The sequence below is a fragment of the Mastigoproctus giganteus genome, chromosome 12 (genome assembly GCF_048544385.1).
Source record: "Mastigoproctus giganteus isolate SK-2022 chromosome 12, ASM4854438v1, whole genome shotgun sequence".
NCBI classification, from domain to species: domain Eukaryota; kingdom Metazoa; phylum Arthropoda; class Arachnida; order Uropygi; family Thelyphonidae; genus Mastigoproctus; species Mastigoproctus giganteus.
The window spans coordinates 135,120,520-135,142,415 of record NC_143586.1 but is presented as its reverse complement, the minus strand read 5'-3'; the positions used below and the strand labels follow the sequence as shown (position 1 = coordinate 135,142,415).

General features: G+C 36.9%; 1 protein-coding gene across 1 annotated transcript in view; it reads right to left on the bottom strand.

Annotated features, from left to right (window-relative positions):
* Nucleotides 1-21,896, bottom strand: part of LOC150077443 (caprin-1-like) — a 174,127-nt gene that overhangs the window by 120,623 nt on the left and 31,608 nt on the right. The window contains exons 3-5 of the mRNA XM_090386390.1: nt 17,598-17,684; nt 3,164-3,325; nt 1,998-2,163 (exon numbers count right to left, since the gene is read on the bottom strand). Of these exons, the coding sequence (XP_090242516.1) occupies nt 1,998-2,163; nt 3,164-3,325; nt 17,598-17,684 (415 nt within the window). The remainder of the gene's footprint in view (nt 1-1,997; nt 2,164-3,163; nt 3,326-17,597; nt 17,685-21,896) is intronic.

Below are 21,896 nucleotides of genomic sequence, written 5' to 3'. Positions count from 1 at the left end.
TAGGCTTCTGTGGCCATAATGCACCTCCCAAGGTTTTTGCAGTACTTTGATCCCAAGCCCAAGGCGGGAATCGAACCCACGACCTTTGGGTTGCTAGGCAGGCACTTTACCCACCCGGCTAGCCCGGTCGGCATCAATGGGGTACTTATTTCCATCAATAAATGGTGGACTCCAATTAGAGTGGAACAGAAATATGAATTACCTCAAAATTCTTAAATACATTCACGAATTACAATAACGATATTTACCTTTTAAATGCAGCAACTGCAAAACATGAAAAACTCAAACTTAAGATTGAGCAGAATCAGATCTAACACACCTAACTAACGTAAATCCATTTATATTGTGGACATTCAAACATTATAAGCATAATATTCATCACAAAATCACTAATTACTTTCTTCCAATCATAGCTGTAAAAATTTATTTTTAATAGAGCCATGTGTGCAATTAAAATAAATATTTCCAAAGTGAAATATAAAGAAGGTCTTGAGCACAAGTTAACTGCATCAGAATTAAATTGGTGTTGTTATACCATTTTCTGAAGTGAATCGTGTATTTTCCCACAGATTCTTCAATTCAGCTTTAGTTATTAATTTCTCCGAACTTCTTTCAATGCTATGATTATTGCCTACCTGTGACCTTATACTACAAATATTATCTTTTAATAGTATTATAAAACAATGCTATTTTTGGCTATCAGCAAATCTGCAAGGTATTCCAGCTCATATTTTTGTTGATAGTACAAATCTTTATATATAAACCAAATACTAAATCATTACCACTGTTTCCGCATGATTCTTCCAGGCTACTGCACCATAAGTCAAAACAAAGATAAATACACATTCATATAAAAATTTCAATGTTCCACCTTTCTAAATCCCAATTTATTCTTGTCCCTCTTAACTTTACAGGAAATAACCTTCAACATTCACACTTAATATGCTCAAGGGAAGACATTTTCTCATCTAATACAACATTCAAAAACTCAAACTGTATTACAGTAGGAGCATCTAAAAGTTTTAATGAAGGGTGTCTATTCTGACTTAATATTCCTTTTAACATTATTATTGAAGTAAAACTTCTTTTGGCATGCCCCAAGCAGTTTTCACATGGGAGTTACTTCCACCTGTAGACTGACAAAAAAATCGCCATGAAATGATGTATGGCATATATAGCAGTGACGCATGATGCAATCAGTACCCCTATGGCGTGGCGACAGTGTAACTCACACAAGTGCCGTGCTTACATTTTCTATATCTCAACTTCTGGCAGTCTGATTTAAAAATCAAAATATTTCTTTCGCCATTCTCTACTGCATTCCATAAAACTTTCAATGGAAAAAAAATTTATAATTCAACATGCTGAAGACTAATAGTGAGCGTTGTAGGCGTATAGAACATGTATATGCGCAATGCAACCACTGAAACCATCCTTATTGAGTACAAAGGTGAGATCTGTAAAAACTTTGTAATAAACTTGGAAAACAACTGTAAAATATTAAACCACTGTAACACTGAAGAAATTTGTAATAAACTTGGAAAACAACTGTAAAATATTAAACCACTGTAACACTGAAATAATAAACATTTCAAAAGATTCTAAAGAAGTTTCACTTAACTTCTGCTATACGTACTCAGCACACACACACACAATTTTTTTTGATTTACTAGATAAAAATAGTTAATTTATGTAGACCTATACAACATTCCAGTTCTTTTAATAAACACTGGCTCATTCTTCTAGCTGTTTTTCCCCAAGTCAATAAAACAAAATACATTACTGAATTGCTAGAATATTTAACAGTTTCTTCAAATATGAACCTAACACAGAACTTGGAGGATATTTCTTTAGAGGATATTTTACAGAACTTTGAGGATATTTCTTTTGAACTTCCTCTTTTAAAACTTCATACTGAATTAACTTTAAATTATGCACAACTTTCCAAATAAATACTTTTCTAACAATCTGAAAGTTTTAGTTTATCTAAAGGATACAACTTGTACCTAGGAAGTCCTTGCTCTTTCCCTCTATAATACTAATGAGGTGTTCTGCTGCTGAAGTTATTTTTTCCAAATCAAAAATGTAGCCCTCTTTAAAATATTCAGCTAAAATATGCTTGGAGAGTTCATCAAGAAGTTCAAGTTCTTTCTCTGATAGTTGCTGCAAAACAGAATTAAGATTTAAGATTCTGCCAGAATAGTGAATTTTTAAAATTTAATTATTTTGATTTCTTTTTTTTTTATTTTAGAACTTATTCCATAAGGATTTCAGTCAAGTGAGAAACAATATAAGTAATGTATTTGCCAAATACTGATAACCAAGCAGTTATTCTGCTTTCATATGCTTCAATGGAGTGTGCTACCTACCTTACACACAACAGCTGGTTTTTAGCCAATCCTAATAGCTAAAGACAATTGCAAAAAACTGCATTTTTTTCAGAATTTTATAAAGTTGATGGAATTCTGTCACTTCTCACTTATTCAATTTAAAACAAGTGGCATACTGTTTTGGCATGTCAAGAAACTGAAACCTAATACGAGGCAAGTACCATTCAGAAAAGACAATTTGATGAAGTATACAGGCATTCATCAGTATGCCAATAATCAACTGGTTTTTGGTAAAATAATATTTTTTGCAAAAAAAAAAAAATACATGTCATCTGATTCTTAATTTGGATAATGGTATAAGTATACAATAACAAATAATAGAAAATTTTCTCATGAATAGGGAAATTAAATCCCCACCAACTTGTCACTGACATGAAAGATCTATTTTCAGTAATTAATCAGCTTCCTGATGGTAGAGCAGAGGGACTAGATAAAATTGATTTTATAAAAATTTATTTCTGAAGCTCAATCATAGTAAGTTAGTTTTTGAAATAATTGAGGTTTTTTTATTTTTTTTAATTTTATATATTAAATTGTTGTATATATATAGTTTGAATTCTTATAGTAATGTAGGGTTAGTTCATTATTGTAGTTAGACAGGTATCTGGAAAACTACAGCTTAATATTCAAATTAAAATGCATTAAACTTGATACAAGTGTTATAAGATGATACATTACGGTAGGATTAGCTATAACATCTAAAATGTTTCCTCACTTGTCTAACAAACAAAAGTAAAATTTAATTTACAGAATCATATGAAATTAATCATTACCACAGCTTTGTTGTTTCCAGCAATAAAGTCTTCTCGCAAATCTGCTTCTTTCATACATCTCACAATTTCTTGGAAAAGCAGGATTTCTCGCAACCTTTCAGTCTCTCTCTGCAACTTCTCTAAGTATTCTTTCTTGGCAGCCTTCTTCTGTTGTTTCATACACTAAAAATTTGTATTGATATAAAAATAAAGTGATTACAAGAACTAATTATACTGCTTTTGAAATAAATGGAGTGCAATAAGAAAATACAGCATAAAATTATAGGTGAACAGATTTTAGAGATGTATCCTGGAACAGTGTGAAAAGGAAGTGATTATACCCTCTGTCATGAAAGTTAAGCAAGTAGGAGCAGATAAAATTTCCTTAGCCAATGAAGTATAGACCAAAAACAATGGATGTACAAAGCTACAAACTGCTGACTTTCAAAAAGCTGGAGATTTTGCAATTTTGATCGAAAAACCCTAGATATTTTTAATTTTATTGATTAACATAACTATATATTTTTTAAAGTAAAAACCTTTTTTTAAAATAATTTTGTAACATAAGTGACAACAACCAGTGATTTTTGCATATATATAAGTTTTTAATGTGACTGAATATCAGCATATATCTCAATCTCACCCCATTAACAATTTATGTTCACTTTAATTCTAAATCATGCATTCATAGTATCAAATAACAAAGACACACACACGCAAAATATTCATAATATATATATAATCAAGCTGCCATTTTTACATTAATGGGATAAAAAATATGAATGCTTAAGTATTATTTATTTTTTTTTTTTGTTTTATACCCATTATGAAATATAATTTTCTGCAGTGGAAATAGCAAACAAAACTGTATTTCTTAATCTAAGCAGTTGGATAGATTGATTTTTTACACACAAAGATTGAGCATCCTATAACACAGCCATGTATTATTATTATTTCACTTTTTATTTTTTTTATTCCCCCCCCCCCCAGAACACTGCAAGTATAAAAAAACTGTAGAAGTCCTGTTATCTGAAAAATTTCTATTTCCTTTTTATTTTTTCCCCTAATTTTAACCAAAGAAATTGATTATAATATTTGTAAAAAACAAAACTAGCACATGAATCATAAAATCACAATTCCACATATATAAAGCATAATGCAAATGAACAACAGTAAATTTCATCCATGTCACTTCAGTAAAAGGTGCATTCAGATAGGGGAAATTTTTGTGCAACATATCGTATGCCACTAGTTGCTGGGAATGTCAAGCAACACTGGCATGGAATTGCACATGTTGCCCACTCCAAGTGGGAATATTTGTGCAACATTACAGGTAACACTATCATTTTGCATGTCAGTTTGGTTAATAGATGATATAATACACCTACATCTAAAACAGAGGTTGCTGCAATATTTGTTGGAGAGGACAGGAAATCAGCTGCAAATAGAGACACACTGAAGGATCTAGATGATTAAACTGTTTATGCCATCATCAGAAAGATGGCGTAGGTTACGCTGGGTACAACTAGTTAACAATGAACATCCTTAATCACCTCAAATCGATATTGAATCCACTTCTTAATATTCAAACTCGTTGGATACCTATAACTTTGTGATATGCAGTCAGGCATATAGCCCCAGGGGCTCACATCTGGTGAGTTTGGGCTTAACACCCAGGATCCTGTTCGTTCGTTCGTGTTCTTTCTCTCGGCCAGTGCAGCATAAGCCTCAGGCTTCCTTAGACTGTATGGCTAATAATAATAATAATTCACAAAAATATAAATGTATCATAACATGGGGCATATCAATCAAGTTTACTAAGTGTGGAACTGCAACATTCTTCAGCCAAGTTTGGGCCTCACATCCTAACTGATGACCACAGAGAGTTCTTGCATGTCACAATCTTCATCTATGTGCATGATTTGTCACCCATTGACAAATTGTGGGTGTACAGCTGTGACTGGAAAAACACATCCAAATATCTCAACGGAAGACTGTCTTCCCCAAGCCCAAAAAATATAGTAAATCTCAATCACATGTGAAGAGCATGCTTAATATATTTTGATTCACTGGGAATTGTTCATTATGAATTTGTTGCTCATGGTCAAACTCTGAACCAGAATACTATAAATAGTTCTATTGCAGCTGCATCATGCCGTTCAGAGAAAAACAGCAGGAAAAGCAGGCTTCGAGTAATTGGCACTTAAATCATGACAACACCCCACTACACTCATAGCATTTTTCATGAAGCATATCATCCCAGTGGTATCTCACCTGTCTTACTCACCAGATTTTTCTACCTGTGATTTTTTTTTTTTGTTTCCCAAGCTTGAAGCATCCTTAAAAGGTCACATGTTTGAAGTGATTAAGGAAATTATTCAGAATGAGGAACAAAAATGCATTAATATCAGCATATCGTATAAAGGAGACTACTCTGACAGAGAGCCATCAAAATAAACAGTAAATATTATCATTCCAGAAATATTAATTCAATCCCTGAACTTTTTTGATCACCTCATATACACTCCGTTAACATACTTAAATCATGCATATGTTAACTCTCCTATTTCAGGAATGGTCTGCAGTGTTCACTGGTGTAAGATATAGGTTACTAGGATCTATTTATTGCGCCTCCGTAGCCAGGTGGGAAGGAGCAGCAGTGCGTAGCACACGCTTCTTGATTAGACCGGAGTTCGAGCCCGTCACCACCAAATACAGAGAATGCGGAAAGGTCAGGGAATGACCACCGCATATCCCGGAGCAATATGGCCTTAGTTGCTAATGCTCCTAAAAACCAAACAAACAACAACAAACATCTATTTATAACAAAAACTCCTGCTGTTAATCTGTGAGAAAGTTTCTGAAATGCATTAAAGGAGTATTACTTTGAATTTCAACTGGAACATTCATATCTATCTAGCTTTGTCGTGCCTTGCAAAGATGATATCATACTGTGGTGACATTTTGCTAGTACTACCACTGGCATCAGTGCCACAGCTGGCCAATCCCTGAGATATATGCATCATTAGTCATTAAGATGCATGGAAAAACACAACTAAAGACCAATCACTATACGTATGGATGTTATATGTCACTTATCTACAGTACTGACTGAAACACATACACAGAAATTTTTCATATATGAGTACCTTTTTACTTTTTTAGTTAACCCTGCAGTGGTGGTGCTGTACCTGTGAAGTCCATCTCAACAATAACAAGGCTACATTAATTGTTGGCTGGCAATAAAAATCTGTGATTTTCTGTACCTTCTTAAATATAGATAAATTTTTACTGGATGTCTTGGAATTTTTTTTTTTTTTTTTTTTATGTGAAACATCCTTGAGGGCACCTCAACTGAGTAAATCTGATCAGCCACGAAAAATGCGACGTCATCTGCAGCTACCAACCGTGGCAAATTACAAATACTTGTATTGTTGCAATCATTCAAGTATGATTGCTACAATGCAAGTATTTGCAATCAAACATTGCAATAAAACGAGTGCTTGTAATCAAATATTTCTGATTGTTTCAATCATACTATTTATATTAGACCATATAAATTAGCCACAGTATGGCCAATTCACACCCGCTATTTTACCGAATTTGTCATGAAAATGTGAAACAGAAATGACACAAATTCAACTTCCCAAATGATGTTATTGCAGTCACTAATGTTGATTGGGTAGAGAAAGTAGCAGACTATTATATTAGCCAATAGCCTAATTATCCGAATGGGTAATTAGGCTTGGCTTGGATTTTGCTAACCTCTTCCAAACCAAGGATGTCTCGTGTGAAACCATCTACCACACGTGATCAGCACACGCACCATACAGAATATTTATTGCATTTGCTGCTGGCCATTTGTGCAATTTTCTATCTAGCTACAGAAATGTCTTGAAGGGCAACAAGATTGGTGGGAGGAACAAAGGGGTGCCGTAGCCCAGTGGTCAGGAGGGAGAATGCATAGCTAGCGTTCCTTGAGTGGACCAGGGTTCAAGCCCGTGACTACTAAATACGATAAATATTTGTATTGATGATTTATTGTAAACTCTACTGATTTGGTTGTCGTGCCGGAGTATAAACAGAAAATTTCCGAAGAAAGCGCGTAAGTTCTGCAAATTGCAGCATCTGGAGATTAGGCACCTGCATGGTGATCTGATTGAGGTGTATAAGGCTTTGAATGGTTTGAGCAGGCTCAATGCTGCTGTGATACTTCTGCTTGCTCAGATTAAGAACCTGAGGGGGCATAGATTCAAACTGAGGAAAGACAGTTGTAGAATAGATGTGCGGAAGTTTGCCTTTAGCCAGTGGGTAGTTGATTGCTGGAACAGACTTCAGCTGTTGTTGTGGAAATCGATAGCTTAAATAAATTTAAGGCTGAACTAGACAAACATTTGGAGTGACTGGATGGACCCGAAATGGGAAGGGGTTTTTTTTTTTGGCTGATGCTGTATATGCTTGCTTTCTTGCATCATATGCCTCAACTATACTGGTGTGCAAAATTTAAGGACCAGTCAGGTTTTCATCTGTAGCTTCTCACAGGAGTGGCCTGTAGATGGGAAAAGCATACCAGAGGAACCTCGTGAGGTACAGAAATGATGAAAGAAACAACACCGACACAACAACGGAAACAAAACGGCACAGAGGGACTTTATTCAAAAATGGCAACATAGCACTGGTTGCCATGATACAGATGCATCACTGCCAAAAATAGGACAAGGGGAAGAGGTGGTCCTCAGTAGGAGATATGGCCACCCCTAATGTCGATACAGGCTTTGCACTGCTTGTCCATACTTAGAACAATGTTGTTGATAATCTTGCCTGAACTGGCAAGATTATGGCCACCATTTTTTGGGATGCTGAGGGCATTTCATACATTCACTACTTGGAACACAAGCAGACAGTCACTGGGGACTCATATGCATCCCTACTGTACAACCTAAGGGATGTCAAACTTTCCAGAGGTGTGTTGCTTCTTCAGGACAACACACTAGCACAACACACTAGCACACAGGTCACATGCTGCTGCTGCTGCTGCTTTAAGAGGCTGTGACTTTATATAACTTAACCACCCACCTTACAGTGCGGATCTACACCCCAGTGACTATGTCCTCTTTCACCGCCTCAAGTAAAACGTACGTTGATGTTGCTTTGCTGATGATAATGAACTGAAGTCTGCGGTTTCTGCATTCTTTGATGAATGGAACAAAGAATTTTATTTGTCTTGTATTTCCTCATTGCGAACAAAATGGAATAAGTGTATTGAAGTTCAGGGGAGTTGCAATGAAAAATAAAAAAAGATTCTTGCCTCTATCTCATTTCCTTCATAGGTAGGTAGATAATTTATTGAATGTCCCTTGTAGCTTAAGTTAGATATTACTTTTTCTGCTCTCCTTTATTATTTAAGTATTTGACAAAACAGGCATTGCTTTTGATCTCTTCAATCACAGTGCATGAGTACACTTAGAGCATCATAGCATAAAAGCTTTTCCTAGTAATCCAAATAATAATCAAATTAGATAGACTGCCTTACAAAGTAAAGGGTTACAAAGCAAATGGAGTTTACTTTACTTTGTAAAGTAGACTATCTAATTTATAATTGTTTTCCAAATACAGTCTGTCCTCGTATAGTACGATAGTTGCGTTCCTAGAAATCCTCGTGCAATGCAAAATCGTGCAATATAAACAACAGGCCCTATGGGAAAAGTAGGGTTAGGTGCCGACCACCGAAGATTGAACACACATTTGGAACCAAAACATTACCAAACACAATAAATAATCGGGTAATTTTAATCGTTAAAAAATACTTACGTATTTTATAACGATTAAAATTCGTAATAAAAATAATATTATATTATAATAAAGTATTTTTAGTATTTTTTAATACTAAAAAAGTATTTTTTACGAATAAAATACGTATTTTATTCGTAAAAAATTTATTATATTAAATAAAATAGTCGTAATAAAATACTTACGTATTTTATAATACGTAAGTATAAATTATAATACGTAAGTCGTAATAAAATATTACTAATGCTTTTGCTTCTATCGTAAGCAAACTTGTTTTTTGTTTGATTTTCTATCCAAACAGATGACAGCCGTTCCATCTCTTACAATTCTTTGTGTCTTAATCTAATGGATTTTAATTACACTTTGAGTTGTTCCCGCTATGAAAGTTGTTTTTATTTTCTCTGCATTCTTTGTAATTCTCGGCGTTGCCTCATTTAGGTCTGTAGCACGTGCAATATCACACGGTCTTTCATTTCGCTCAAAGCATTTCACAATTTCATATTTTTTCTCTATCGACAGAAGCGGACTGGCCATAAGCCTTACGGGGGAAACCACGGTGGGCCGGAGGTCGGTGTGATTTTGGCCATAAACCGTAGTATGAGGCCACTATAAATTTTCCCGGGTAAGAATTTTTGACCCAGTCCGCCTCTGTTTATCGATATTGCTTCTTTTTTTTTTTCTCTCTGAATCTGCAGTGTCTTAGCCAGGACACTTCCTTTTCACACCTTTTAAGTATTTTACTAATTTTTAGGGAATAAAGCACAATTATAAAACGAGGAGGCACGCTTGATACACATAAACAAAGCTGCGTGCGTGTAGCAACTGAATAAATAACACCGTAAAGGCCGAGATACACTATTAATTAACACCTCGCATTTTACTAAAGCACATTTTTGGAGGTTACTACCATAAAACAATAAAAACAATTTCCAGCTGCGTTTCTACTAATGGAATCTGTTATAAACTGGTAGTAAACTCCATCTAATTGCATTTGCGATTATATCGATAGCTGGAATTGTGTTGGTTTTTACGTTATTATGGTGAAATGTGTTTTCCCTTCACTGATATAAAACACATAAATACATTTTCAGAATCTTCTTTATTCCTATCGTGTTGCGTTCCGTTGGGGTGATTCCGCGTTCGACTGCCATTTCTTGTAAACACAAAGGCGAATCGTGTATAAGTGAATTCGGTTCGTGTTATATAAGATAACGTTCCCCTATTTATAAATCGTGTATGATCGAATTCGTGTAATGCAAACACGTGTTATATGAGGACCGACTGTAGATTAAAACCTTCTAGAGAGGCCATTTATTTGAAAGTAGTGCAATACCAGTTCAACTTGTTGGACATGCAAAGTTTTTTCTGCTGTGGACATAAAGAATAGTAGGATGCACCATCTATGGTAAAGATCTGTCCCCGGTGTTTTGTAGACATCAACTGGACACCTGTAACAAGACTTACATGATTACTAAAAGATTTATTACTTTTTTACCCCCATTAATAATAGTGCAACCCAATTGTGCAAGCAAAGTTTTTACTGCTATGAGCACAAAGCATAGTAAAATGGACTGTCTATGGTAAAGAACTGCTCAAGGCACTTTATAGACATCATGAGTCTTGCAATATGTGTTTTTGAAAGATTCATTAATATTTCTTTTGTTAGGCAATATTTACTTGGGATAGAAATTGTCAACATTCAAGTTTTCTGCAATTACCAGCACACGAAATTTGAAATAAATTGGAAAATGAAAATAAATAATAGTTTATAAAACAATTTATACACACAATAAACAGAAATACATGAGCATGTTTAAAATTTCACGTGTTTAATGGTTTTTAAAACTGGAAAATGAAATCTAATGGGCTTCATCTTTATATTTCATGTCTAATAATGTGATTGCTTTTTTTTTACCCCAGCTGAATTAAATTGTTTTTTTGAAAATTAAAGTTGTAGAAAATACATCTTTTTCTAAATATTTAATTTTTTTTTTTTATTAGAAACTAATAAAAAATTACAATTATTTCAATCCATTAAGAAAAGATGAAATACTGGTAAACTCCAAGCAGAATTTAAAAAAACCCCATAAACTTTTTCCAGAAATTAAAAAGAAAGTTTACATCTGTAGTGCCACCATTTTAGTAGCTATTAGGGTTGTTGTTGTTGTTAGTATTTGGCTTAACGACACAAGGACTACTGAGGCCAAATTGTGTCTGCTCATAGTTTATTCAATCAAAATATACTGTTGTAGATGTTAAGTTCTTCTATGTTTGCATAATTTCTCAGGATACGAGTTAAATCATGTGAGACGTTCAGCCTAGAGAGCGGCTGAAAAGTGTTTGAACGTACAGTTGAATAAAGGGGGGCAATTAAACAGAAAATGCCTAACAGTAGGTTGACTGTCACAGGATGAACACTGGGGTGGATCTTCTCCCAGTAGCAGGAACAGATGGGTATGATGAGTGTGTCCAATTCTGACTACTTCCTATTGTCTATTTCGTCGAAAGCCTGAGAGCCACAGCTTTGGTTCTTGCTTTTTCTAGTAAAGTTTATTGTTGGTGTTAATTTTCCAGATCTGTGGCCAGTTGTAGTAACTTGCTTTGCGAATAACAGGCTTATAATTAGTGTAAGGAACCTGAGGATGTTTAGCTGCGAGGTCCGCACTTTCATTTCCCAGAATGGCAGAGATCCAGCAAAAACTGATTGGACACGCTGCAGGAAAATAGCTGTGAATGAATGTGTTTCAAGGTAGGATGAGAAATTCTTCCTTATGGCAGACACAGCACTGAGGGAGTAGGTGTAAATGATGGCAGGTGAGATAGAAAGTTCAATAATTTTACTAAGATGGCATATAATTCAGCTGTGAAAACGCAGCAGGCTAATGGTAGTGAGGAGAAGAAACCATAGGAGAAGGAAAAACTGCAGCAGCAACCAACTGTACTGGCTGTTTTTGATCCGTCAGTATAGATTTTACAGGCACGGGAGTTCAGAGTAGTCTGAGCTAAGTGCAACTGCCTGATATTAAAGGAAGGTATAGTATTCTTCCCCCACTCCAGAAAATGTGTATCATGCAAGGTAGAAACGAATGTTCGAGGTGGAACAGGTGCAGTGTGTCATGAAAAATATCGCTTAAATTGATATTCCAACTCTGAGAAACTCTTTAATCCTGAGTGAAGCTGTTGTTGTTATTTGGTTTTTAGGAGCATTAGTAACTAAGGCCATATTGCTCTGAGAATATGTGGTGGTCATTCCCTGACCTTTCCACATCCTCCGTATTTGGTGGTGACAGGCTCGAACCCCAGTCTAATCAAGAAGCGTGTGCTATGCACTGCTGCTCCTTCCCACCTGGCTACGGAGGCGCCCCTGAGTGAAGCAGGTCTGTTTTCATTTGGCTTGGTGTCATATAACAAATCCCACCGAGTATTATAAAGATACTCCCAACTGGGGTGCAATGGAAGACTCTGGTTCTCAGCAGCATAGTGGAGCAGTAATGATTTCCTACGAAGATGTAATGGAGGATATGTGCTTCGATATAAAGACTCTGGATTGGAGAAGTCTAAAAGCACCCAACACAGTCCTGAGAGCACTGTGCTGGATAACATTTAGACGCTGTAAAGTAGTGCTCCTTGCAGAGTCACAGACTATACAACAATAATCTAGCCGTGAATGGATTAAAGCTCTATAAAAATGCAGTAGAGTATATCAATCAGCACCCCATGACATAGCCGAGACTGATCACAGTATATTCAGATGCTTTAGACATGTATTTCTTAAATGAGAGATGTCAGCTTTGAAGTTCAGCTTGCTGTCTAATATCAGTCCAAGAAATTTAACGGTACTTACAAGCGGGATTGGAATATTGTTTATTTGTAGTTCCAGATCAGGATGGAGAGCTCGCTTCTTGCAAAAGTGAGTGACAGTGCATTTCTTTTCTGATAGTCGGTAGCCATTCCATGAAGTCCAGGATTGTATTTTGGTAATGGCAAGTTTGAGCTGTCATTCAATGGTATTCATACTTTGAGACTGACAGGAAATGGTAAGGTCATCTGCGTATATGTAAGTTTCAATAGTTTTTGGGATATCTTGTGTTATGCTGCTAACTCGGATTGAAAATAGTGTTGGACTAAGTATCGATCCCTGCAGGACTCCTTCCTGAATGTGAGATGCAGAGAGTACGTTTTTATATCAGATCTGAAAAGAACGCAACTGCAGAAAATTTTGAATTATTTTCGGCAAATGGCCCCTAAGTCCCAGATGGTAAAGGTCCATAATAATCCCATGTAGTGTCAAATGCCCTTTCAAGATCTAGGTTGACCATCACTAGATGTTTCATGACAAAGGCATTGCGAATATGAGATTCGGCTTTGATAAGCACGTCCAGCGTTGATCTATTCTTCCGAAAGCTGTACTGATGATCTGGAAGGAGATTCCGTGACTCCAGGATGTAAATGAACCTAGTATGAATCATCCTTTTGAAAATTTTGCCCATGCAGCTCATAAGAGATATTAGTCTGTAATTTTCAACACAGGAATGATCTTTTCCTGGTTTTGGTAAGGCAATAATGAAAGAATGATGCCAGGAAAAAGGATAGGCATTTTCAGAGAATATTCGGTTATAAAAGATTAACACGGTACCCAAATCCTCTACAAGTAAATGCTTCAGCATAACGTAATGAACTCCATCTGGGCCTGTAGCACTATTTGAAGATCTGTTTAACGATTCATGAAGTTCTATGAGTGTAGAAGGCTGGTTGTACAGGAACGAGCGGAAAGTGAAAAAGTTGATTTTATGTCATTCTGCATGAGCTTTGATGTTCTGAAAAGAGGATGCATAGGATGCAGAAGCAGAGATTGTGGCAAATGATTCTGCAAGTGCATTAGCAACTTCTTCAGTGTATATAGGTCTTTCCCTTTCCAATGCAGTATTGGAGATGGCAGATGAGCGAATTTTCCATTTAGTGCCCGTATTCTTTTCCAGATGACGTGTGTTTCGGTGTCTTTTGTGATTGTCGAGGCAAAAACAATCCACGAGTCTCGTTTCGCTTTCCTAATTCGCCTTGCTTTTGCTTTAAGCCTTTTATAAGCAGTAAGGTTATTAGTGGTGGGATTCTTATGGAAATTATTCCAAGCTTGGTTTTTTTCCTGTTTGGCAATGAAGCAATATACATTCCACCAGTGATTTTGGTGATTGCAATATGTCTTGGATTTCAGAATGTAGGTATTAGCGGCAGTCAGAATCTGATTGGTAATGTAAGTATTTACATCATCAATAGATTCCTTTTGAACATAAAGTCTGTCTAGAAATATTTGAGCAGAATAGCCATTTTGCCTTTTTGCCTTTTTAAACTTCCAAGTGGATCTTTGACTAGGATTTGAAGTTACCACTGTTTGTAAGGAGCAAATAATCGGAAAGTGATCACTGTTAAAAGGATCTGTTAATACAGACCAAGTCATGGTTGGAAAGATGGATGGTGAGCAGACTGACAAGTTAATTTCAGAAGTAGATCCTGTAGGTAGGTGGATGTAGGTAGAAGATGCAGAATTTAATAAATTCAGATCATTATTATTTATAAATTCCTCAATCAACTTGTCTCTTCTGTCCATTGTAGCTGATCCCCACAATGGATATGTCCATTAAAGTCACTGAAAAGACAAGTTGGGAGTTGTGTAATGAGGTTGTCAAGTTCTGAAAGGGCAAGTAGTAGAGATGGTGGAATATAAATTGAAACAATGGTAACTGAAACACCAACTGCAATCCAAGCTGCCACAGCTTCTAGGGTGGTTCTTAATTGAATCAGTCTGGATGGTATGTTACAATTTACAAGAATGGCTACTCCTCCACGGGCAGGAAACTCGGGGCTCCTATCTCATCTGTATATCATATAATTTGAAAATTTTGGTGAAAATTCAGTTGGGATACTAATTGGGGTGTTGGTGGCATTGCTGGTTTTAGTTTTAGGATTATCTTTTCCAGTGGTTGATAAAGTTGTTTTTACTCAATTAGATAGCAAGACGTTGGGTGGCATCGACACATCTGTTTGAATTGCAGTTGTATGAAAACTTTGGGTGCAAGAAGCATAAGATGGACTAGGCATGGTTAACATTATTTGTCTGCTTGCCTCATGATATGTGACTTTATGTTCTACTTTGCACAATTCACACGTTTTCCACAATTAGCATTAGCATTAGTAGAGGCATTTGATGCAAGAAAGCAAGCTTATGCAGCATCAGCCAAAAAAAAAAAAAAAAAGTAAAATAAATAAATAATCACTTCCACTTCACCCCTCTGTTCATTCGAAATACCTGTCCAGCTGAGCCCTAAACTTATTTAGGCTATCAATTTCCACTACAAGGGATGGAAGTCTGTTCCACCAACCAACCACCCACTGGCTAAAGGCAAATTTCCGCCCATCTATCCTACATCTGTCTTTCCTTAATTTGAATTTATGCCCTCTCAGGTGATTATTCTGAGCAAGAGAAAGAATCCCATCAGCATTGAGCGTGCTCAACCCATTCAAGGCTTTGTACACCTCTATCAGATCACTTCGCTGGTGCCTAGTCTCCAGACACTAATTTGCAAAACTTAAGCCTTTCTTCGTAAGAGCACCCCTTTGTTCCATTCACTAATCTTGTTGCCCTTCTCTGTACTCGTTCCAGCAGCTCTACATCTTCTTGAACAATTTCTACATTTTCTACAATTTCTACAATTTCTCCTCCACTTTACTCTCAGTTATTACAAGATTCTCTAGCTTACTGCCATAGTTGAATACACCTCTGGCATTCCCCTTGCTGAATAACCCTTGCCGAATAACTCCTCACGTGTGAATATCGATGCAAAATATTCATTTAGTTTGTTAGCTACCTGAGCAGGATCATCAACAGCTGACCCATCAAGTGGACCAATCTGATTCATCCCCTTCCTTCTAGAGTTTACATAAGTAAAGAACTCATTGCTGTTTTTCTTCACATCCCTTGCCAAGGATTTCTCGTAATCTGCCTTCACCTGCCTACCCTCCTTTGTAACTTGGTTACAGATCAACTTGTATCTATCATAGGCTTCTGTGTCACGTGTTAATTTGTATGTATCCCATGCATTTTTCTTCTCTGCCATATGCCTCATTAGTTCATCTGACATCCATTTAGGCCTAAACCTTGAACAATATTTAACATGGTTTAGAAAAGGCAGGGTGACTACCTTTGAAGTTGGGGCAATTGGGAACTGCTGCTGGACAATCTGCTTGTGTATGATCTTTTGATCCACAAATAGGACAGATGGCGTCACCTCTGCATGCCTGCTGTGAATGGCCATATTTTTGGCATTTAAAACAGCGAAGAGGATTCGGGATGTATGGGTGAACTCAGCAGTTTAAATATTCAGCTTTTCCTGAGAATGGCAAATCAGGAGTGCTAAAAGTTAAAATGATGGAACGAGTTGGAATGAGATTTCCATCTTTTTTTGTCATAATTCTTTTAGCAGTGATTACCTTTTGATGGCTAAGTTCTTGAACTAATTCCTCCTCAGACACTGTTGTTGTTGTTATTCGGTTTTTAGGAGCATTAGCAACTAAGGCCATACTGCTCCGGGAAATGCGGTGGTCATTCCCTGACCTTTCCGCATCCTCCGTATTTGGTGGTCACGGGCTTGAACCCCGGTCTAATCAAGAAGCGTGTGCTACGCACTGCTGCTCCTTCCCACCTGGCTACGGAGGCGCCCTCAGACACTGTAATTAAGTCTATTTCTGTGACGAAATAGATGAATTTTGATGAATTTAAGGTATTGTGAGGTGTAGTAGTGGTCTTTAATAGCCACTCAATGTTTGGATGTTGCTGTTTCAACCAGGAGATCTCCTGATTGTAGTTGTTCACCATTTTTGGTGATCCTGCAATAGATTCTAGGTGTCTTTGAATCATAAATGATGATAACTTACCCACGGGCTGGATGGACAGAGAGTGCATTACCAGAAAATTAGGGGATGTCTGGGCACTGTGCTTCTGTTCGAAGCCTTTTTGGTGGACTAGTGTTTTCATGACAGGATTCTTGTCTTGAGCTTGAAGGCTCTAAGGGTGGAAAATTTGTTAGAAACCACGATAGCTCCTTTTGGCCTTGGGGGTTTATCTTTACTGCCCAGGTTACCGGCCACGCCATGGGGAGGCAGGAGCAGTGCCACTAGGTGACCAAGCAGCTGAGTTAGTAAGTTAGTACTAATAGAAAAAAACAAAGACGGGTTTCCTTTCTGGGCTTTTGCCTACTTCTTGTAGTGTGTGAGAGAGCTACTAAGCTATAGAAATCAAGAAAATGGGTGTTTGAAACTAAAAATAGAAACTGTTCACTTAAATGCTCTCAGTAGAAAATGCTTTGAGAAATGCACTAGAATCGCTTGGTCATGGAACGCTTAGCACCCAGGGCTGTAACAATTAGGGGTGCCACCACTAAAAGGTTAATAAAAGCTACACATTTTCATGTGCTGCTTTCTACAGTACGATATGTGGTCCTCTAGTTCAATAACCAAGATTGTTTGCAGCTGCCCTTTCAAATTTAAACTTATTAACAATATTCTTGCACCAATAATAGCTCATTGTTATTAATGTTCATTAGTGTGTTTTTTTCCATTTCATTGGATAAAAAACAATTATAAAATGCAAACAAAAAACATATCAACTTACTTCTTGGACTGTAGCAGCAACAGATTTCTGGAGTTCTTTAGAAAACTCCAACACTACCACAACCTCATCATATTTTTTAATGGCATTCTGGTAATAAAAATAATAAACAGAATTAAAAAATTTAAAACTTAAAGTAATTTTTAAAAAATACAAAGCTAAGATAACTGATCTTTCATATGAATAATGAATTTTAATTCATTATTTATATGAAAATAAGTGACTGTCCAAGAGTGGAGGAACTGAGACTCATATGCCATAATTTGCCCAATGGGTTATTTTTAATAATAACTAAGAAAATTGAACCCATCAGTGGGAGACTTTTCACCACGAATTTAAATGCTAATTTTTTCTCCTGGTCAATCGTGCCTGGTCAATCTAAATGTCAAGCATAATGCTTGTAAAAAAAATAGTTTATTATTTTGATAAACTAAACAGTTGTAGCAGTTGACTTTCAACATTCAGATGAAAAATTTTAGAATTTTATAATGTCATAGTGAATGGAATGTTTTCATCAAACTGATGTTTCTGAATGAAAATACCATAAGGACTTGAAAAATAAAATGATATTCATGTGAGTAGTGGTTTTAAAAAAATAACTCAAAAAGTTGCTACTATAGCATGTGGTTTACCGCATGATATACGGTCTACTAGACACTACAGTGTGAGAATACACTACAGCCTGCGGTCTACCGGACTCTATAGGATGCTAAAAATCTTCTTCAATTTGAATGGGGTTAAGCTGTGTGCATTTAGATAAATAGTGACTCCACACAGTTCTCTACACATGTTATACCAGTCAGTTATAGTACTGTAAGACTTTCCTGTTAGAGTAACTGCTGTGTCCATTGATGCACAAACTCAGATTGTAGTGTAATTTGTTGTTCATGTCCATATAATGGAAGAATGCATTGCCTTTCTGGACAGAATGTGAAGTTTGACGCCCTTTACACAGAAAACAAAGTATATGTGTATATTCTCCACTCTGTCATGTTTTATTTTTTCTTGCATGACACTACCACATCAATGATGCTACCACTATGTCTTGGGGGTACATCCAGAAGATGGATGCAACCGTAGAAATGCAACCGCAGCGTCTTCTGTCAAGATGACACTTCTGTAGAAATCTTTCAACAGCATTACCCTTGGCAATGCTTTCAACAGCATTGCCGAGGGTAAAATTTTTAGACTTCTATTCTGGAAATTCAGAAGGATTCTAATGCATGAGGTAAGGTGGTTGACACAGAGCTTAACCCCATTCAAATTGACGAAGCAAGATTTGCTAGTCGACAGAAATATAATTGTGGGAAAATGCTAATGGCGCCCAAACTCCTCTCTCTCCGAAGGCAGTAATGCAGTTGTACAAAACAACAGAAGCTAAGGACCAAGAATTCATGGGGCCTTGGATTTTTGGTTTCAAGCAAGGCTCTGATTGTCGGTATTTTAATGTGCAATGACATGACAGAAGCACTTTGATCCCCATCATTGAATGGGAATGTGAAACTGGTTCAGTGATTCATTCTGATGAATAGCCTGCATATAGCAGTCTAAATGCCATGGGATACCGCCATCTAGAAAATTATGTGGATCCAGTGACAGGAGCAAACATGAAAGCGATTAAACAGCCATGGCGGGATTTCAAAACACATATTCTAAAGAAAATTAGCTGTTAACAATAAGCTTTTTCAATCTCACCTTGATCACTTTTGCTGGAAAGTGCTTGTTCAGAGATAGTCAACTATTTGTTGACTATCTCTAAACAAGTTCCCACACAAAACGTGTCCCTCAGCAGCTGTTTCAAAAGCTATAAAATTTATAGCTTTTGAAACTCCATTGCATTACTACATATATTATTTTGGTACAGGAGGTTGATAAATTTTATTGAACAAAATCTTAATGTGAAACACATATTCTAAAGAAAATTAGCTGTTAACAATAAGCTTTTTCAATCTCACCTTGATCACTTTTGCTGGAAAGTGCTTGTTCAGAGATAGTCAACTATTTGTTGACTATCTCTAAACAAGTTCCCACACAAAACGTGTTCCTCAGCAGCTGTTTCAAAAGCTATAAAATTTATAGCTTTTGAAACTCCATTGCATTACTACATATATTATTTTGGTACAGGAGGTTGATAAATTTTATTGAACAAAATCTTAATGTAAATTATTGAATGATAATCCCTTTAGCTCTTAATTCGTGTTTCCAACAGCACAAATTCTCAAACTGCCTAAAGGCCAGAGGTGCGAATGTATTGGCAGTAAATAGCAAGTCTGTTGCGCACGTTTTATCCTTCTTCTTCTTCGTAATTGGTTGCTTTCGTGAACTTGGATGTGTTTTCGTTCTTCTGCTGCTTTATACTTTTTATATTGCTCGTTTCATGTTATTAGCATTAGTTGAGGCATATGATGCAAGAAACCAAGCTTATAGAGAATCAGTGCAAAAAAAAAAAAAAAAAAATTCAAATTTCAACCATCCAGTCACTCAAAATGTTTGTCTAGTTCGGCCTTAAATTTATTTAAGCTATCAACTTCCACCACAACAGATAAAAGTCTGTTCCAGCAATCAACTACCCGCTGGCTAAAGGCAAACTTCCACACATCTATTCTACAACTGTCTTTCCTAAATTTGAATCCATGCTCTCCTCAGGTTTTTATTCTCAGCAAGTGGAAGTATTCCATCAGCAATGATGCCTATTCAAGCCATTCAAGGCCTTGTGCACCTCAATCAGATCGCCTTGCTGGTGCATAGTCTTCAAAGGCTGCAACTGACAGAATTTAAGCTTCTCTTGGTAAGAGAACTCCTTTGTTCCTCTCACCAGTCTTGTTGCCCTTCTCTGTACTCTTTCTACCAACTCTACATCCTTCTTAAAATGAGGCCTCTAGACCTGTACGCATTACTCACTATGCGAGTACTGCTTTATACAAAAGGTATAATCACCTTGTCTCTGCTAGCAAAATTCCTATATATCGTTGACAAAACTCCATGATCTGCTCTGTCAGCACTGCTCAGAGAACTTCAATATCCGACTGCACAATTACCCCCATGTCTTTTTTCATTCTCCATTTCCCTGAGTGTAGTACCACACAGTTAGTACGTTTCTCTTGGGTTACTGCTATCCATATGCATCTTCAAATAGGCCTCTGGTGTTGGGAATATTCATACTCGTATTATACCGTCATACACCAACAGTATTAAAATTATAATTTTGTACTGTTTAAAATATTGAAAGGACTAGATAAAACAAAGTTTAATTGAATAAATAAACGATTACTATGCATAAAATAAAATATATTAAACTGCAAGATACTATTTACAATAAAATAATGAAATTAAAATACTAGATGATAAAAGCACTAAAAATATATACCATAGCTTTCAAAAGGCATCTGCCTCCTTTTTCAACATCAGCAGGCTTAAATATTAGCAGGTTCACAGCTCTCAGTACGTGGTTCCACAGGAGCATGGGCAGTATTCTCCTCATGTGTACTGGAACCGGAAATGGCTCGGGAGCATACAAGGCGGAACCCTTCATCACATCCAAGGATCACCGCCACAAAGAGGGGATTAATACATATTCCGCTGTCTCTATTAATAGTACTGTTCCCGGAGGAACAGATCCGCAAGCTCTCGAGCCACTTGCAGTCCCAAAATCTATGCACCCTGTCGATGATACAGCTCCGTCTGGGGAGATTTGATGGTGCTCCTCCCAGAAATGTTCTGCCACAGCAGGCTTTCCGTAATCAGCGGTCCTTATTGCATTCATGTGTTCCCCCACACGATCTTTGAACCAACACTTCGTCTCACCAACATAACATTCCCCACAATCCGGGCATTTAATCTCATACACGACCCCACTTGTAAATTCTCTTGGTATGGGGTCTTTTACCTGTGACACAACTGTGTGCAGCCTCCGCCCTGGAAGCTGCACACAGTGTGTCTGACATCCTCGTAATACGCGAGCTACGCATCCTATGAATGCAACAAGTACCGCTGATTATAAAAAGTCTGCTGTGGCAGAACATTTTTGGGAGGGGCACCATCAAATCTCCCCAGACGGAGCTGTTATCGTCGACAGTGCACATAGATTTTGGGACCGCAAGTGGCTTGAGAGCTTGCGGATCTGTTAGTACCGCGAACAGTACTATTAATAGAGACGGGAATACATATTCATCCCCTCTTTGTGGCGGTGATCCTTGGATGTGATGAAGGGTTCCGCCTTGTATGCTCCCGAGCCATTTCCGGTTCCAGTACACATGAGGAGAATACTGCCCATGCTCCTGTGGAACCACATGCTGAGAGCTG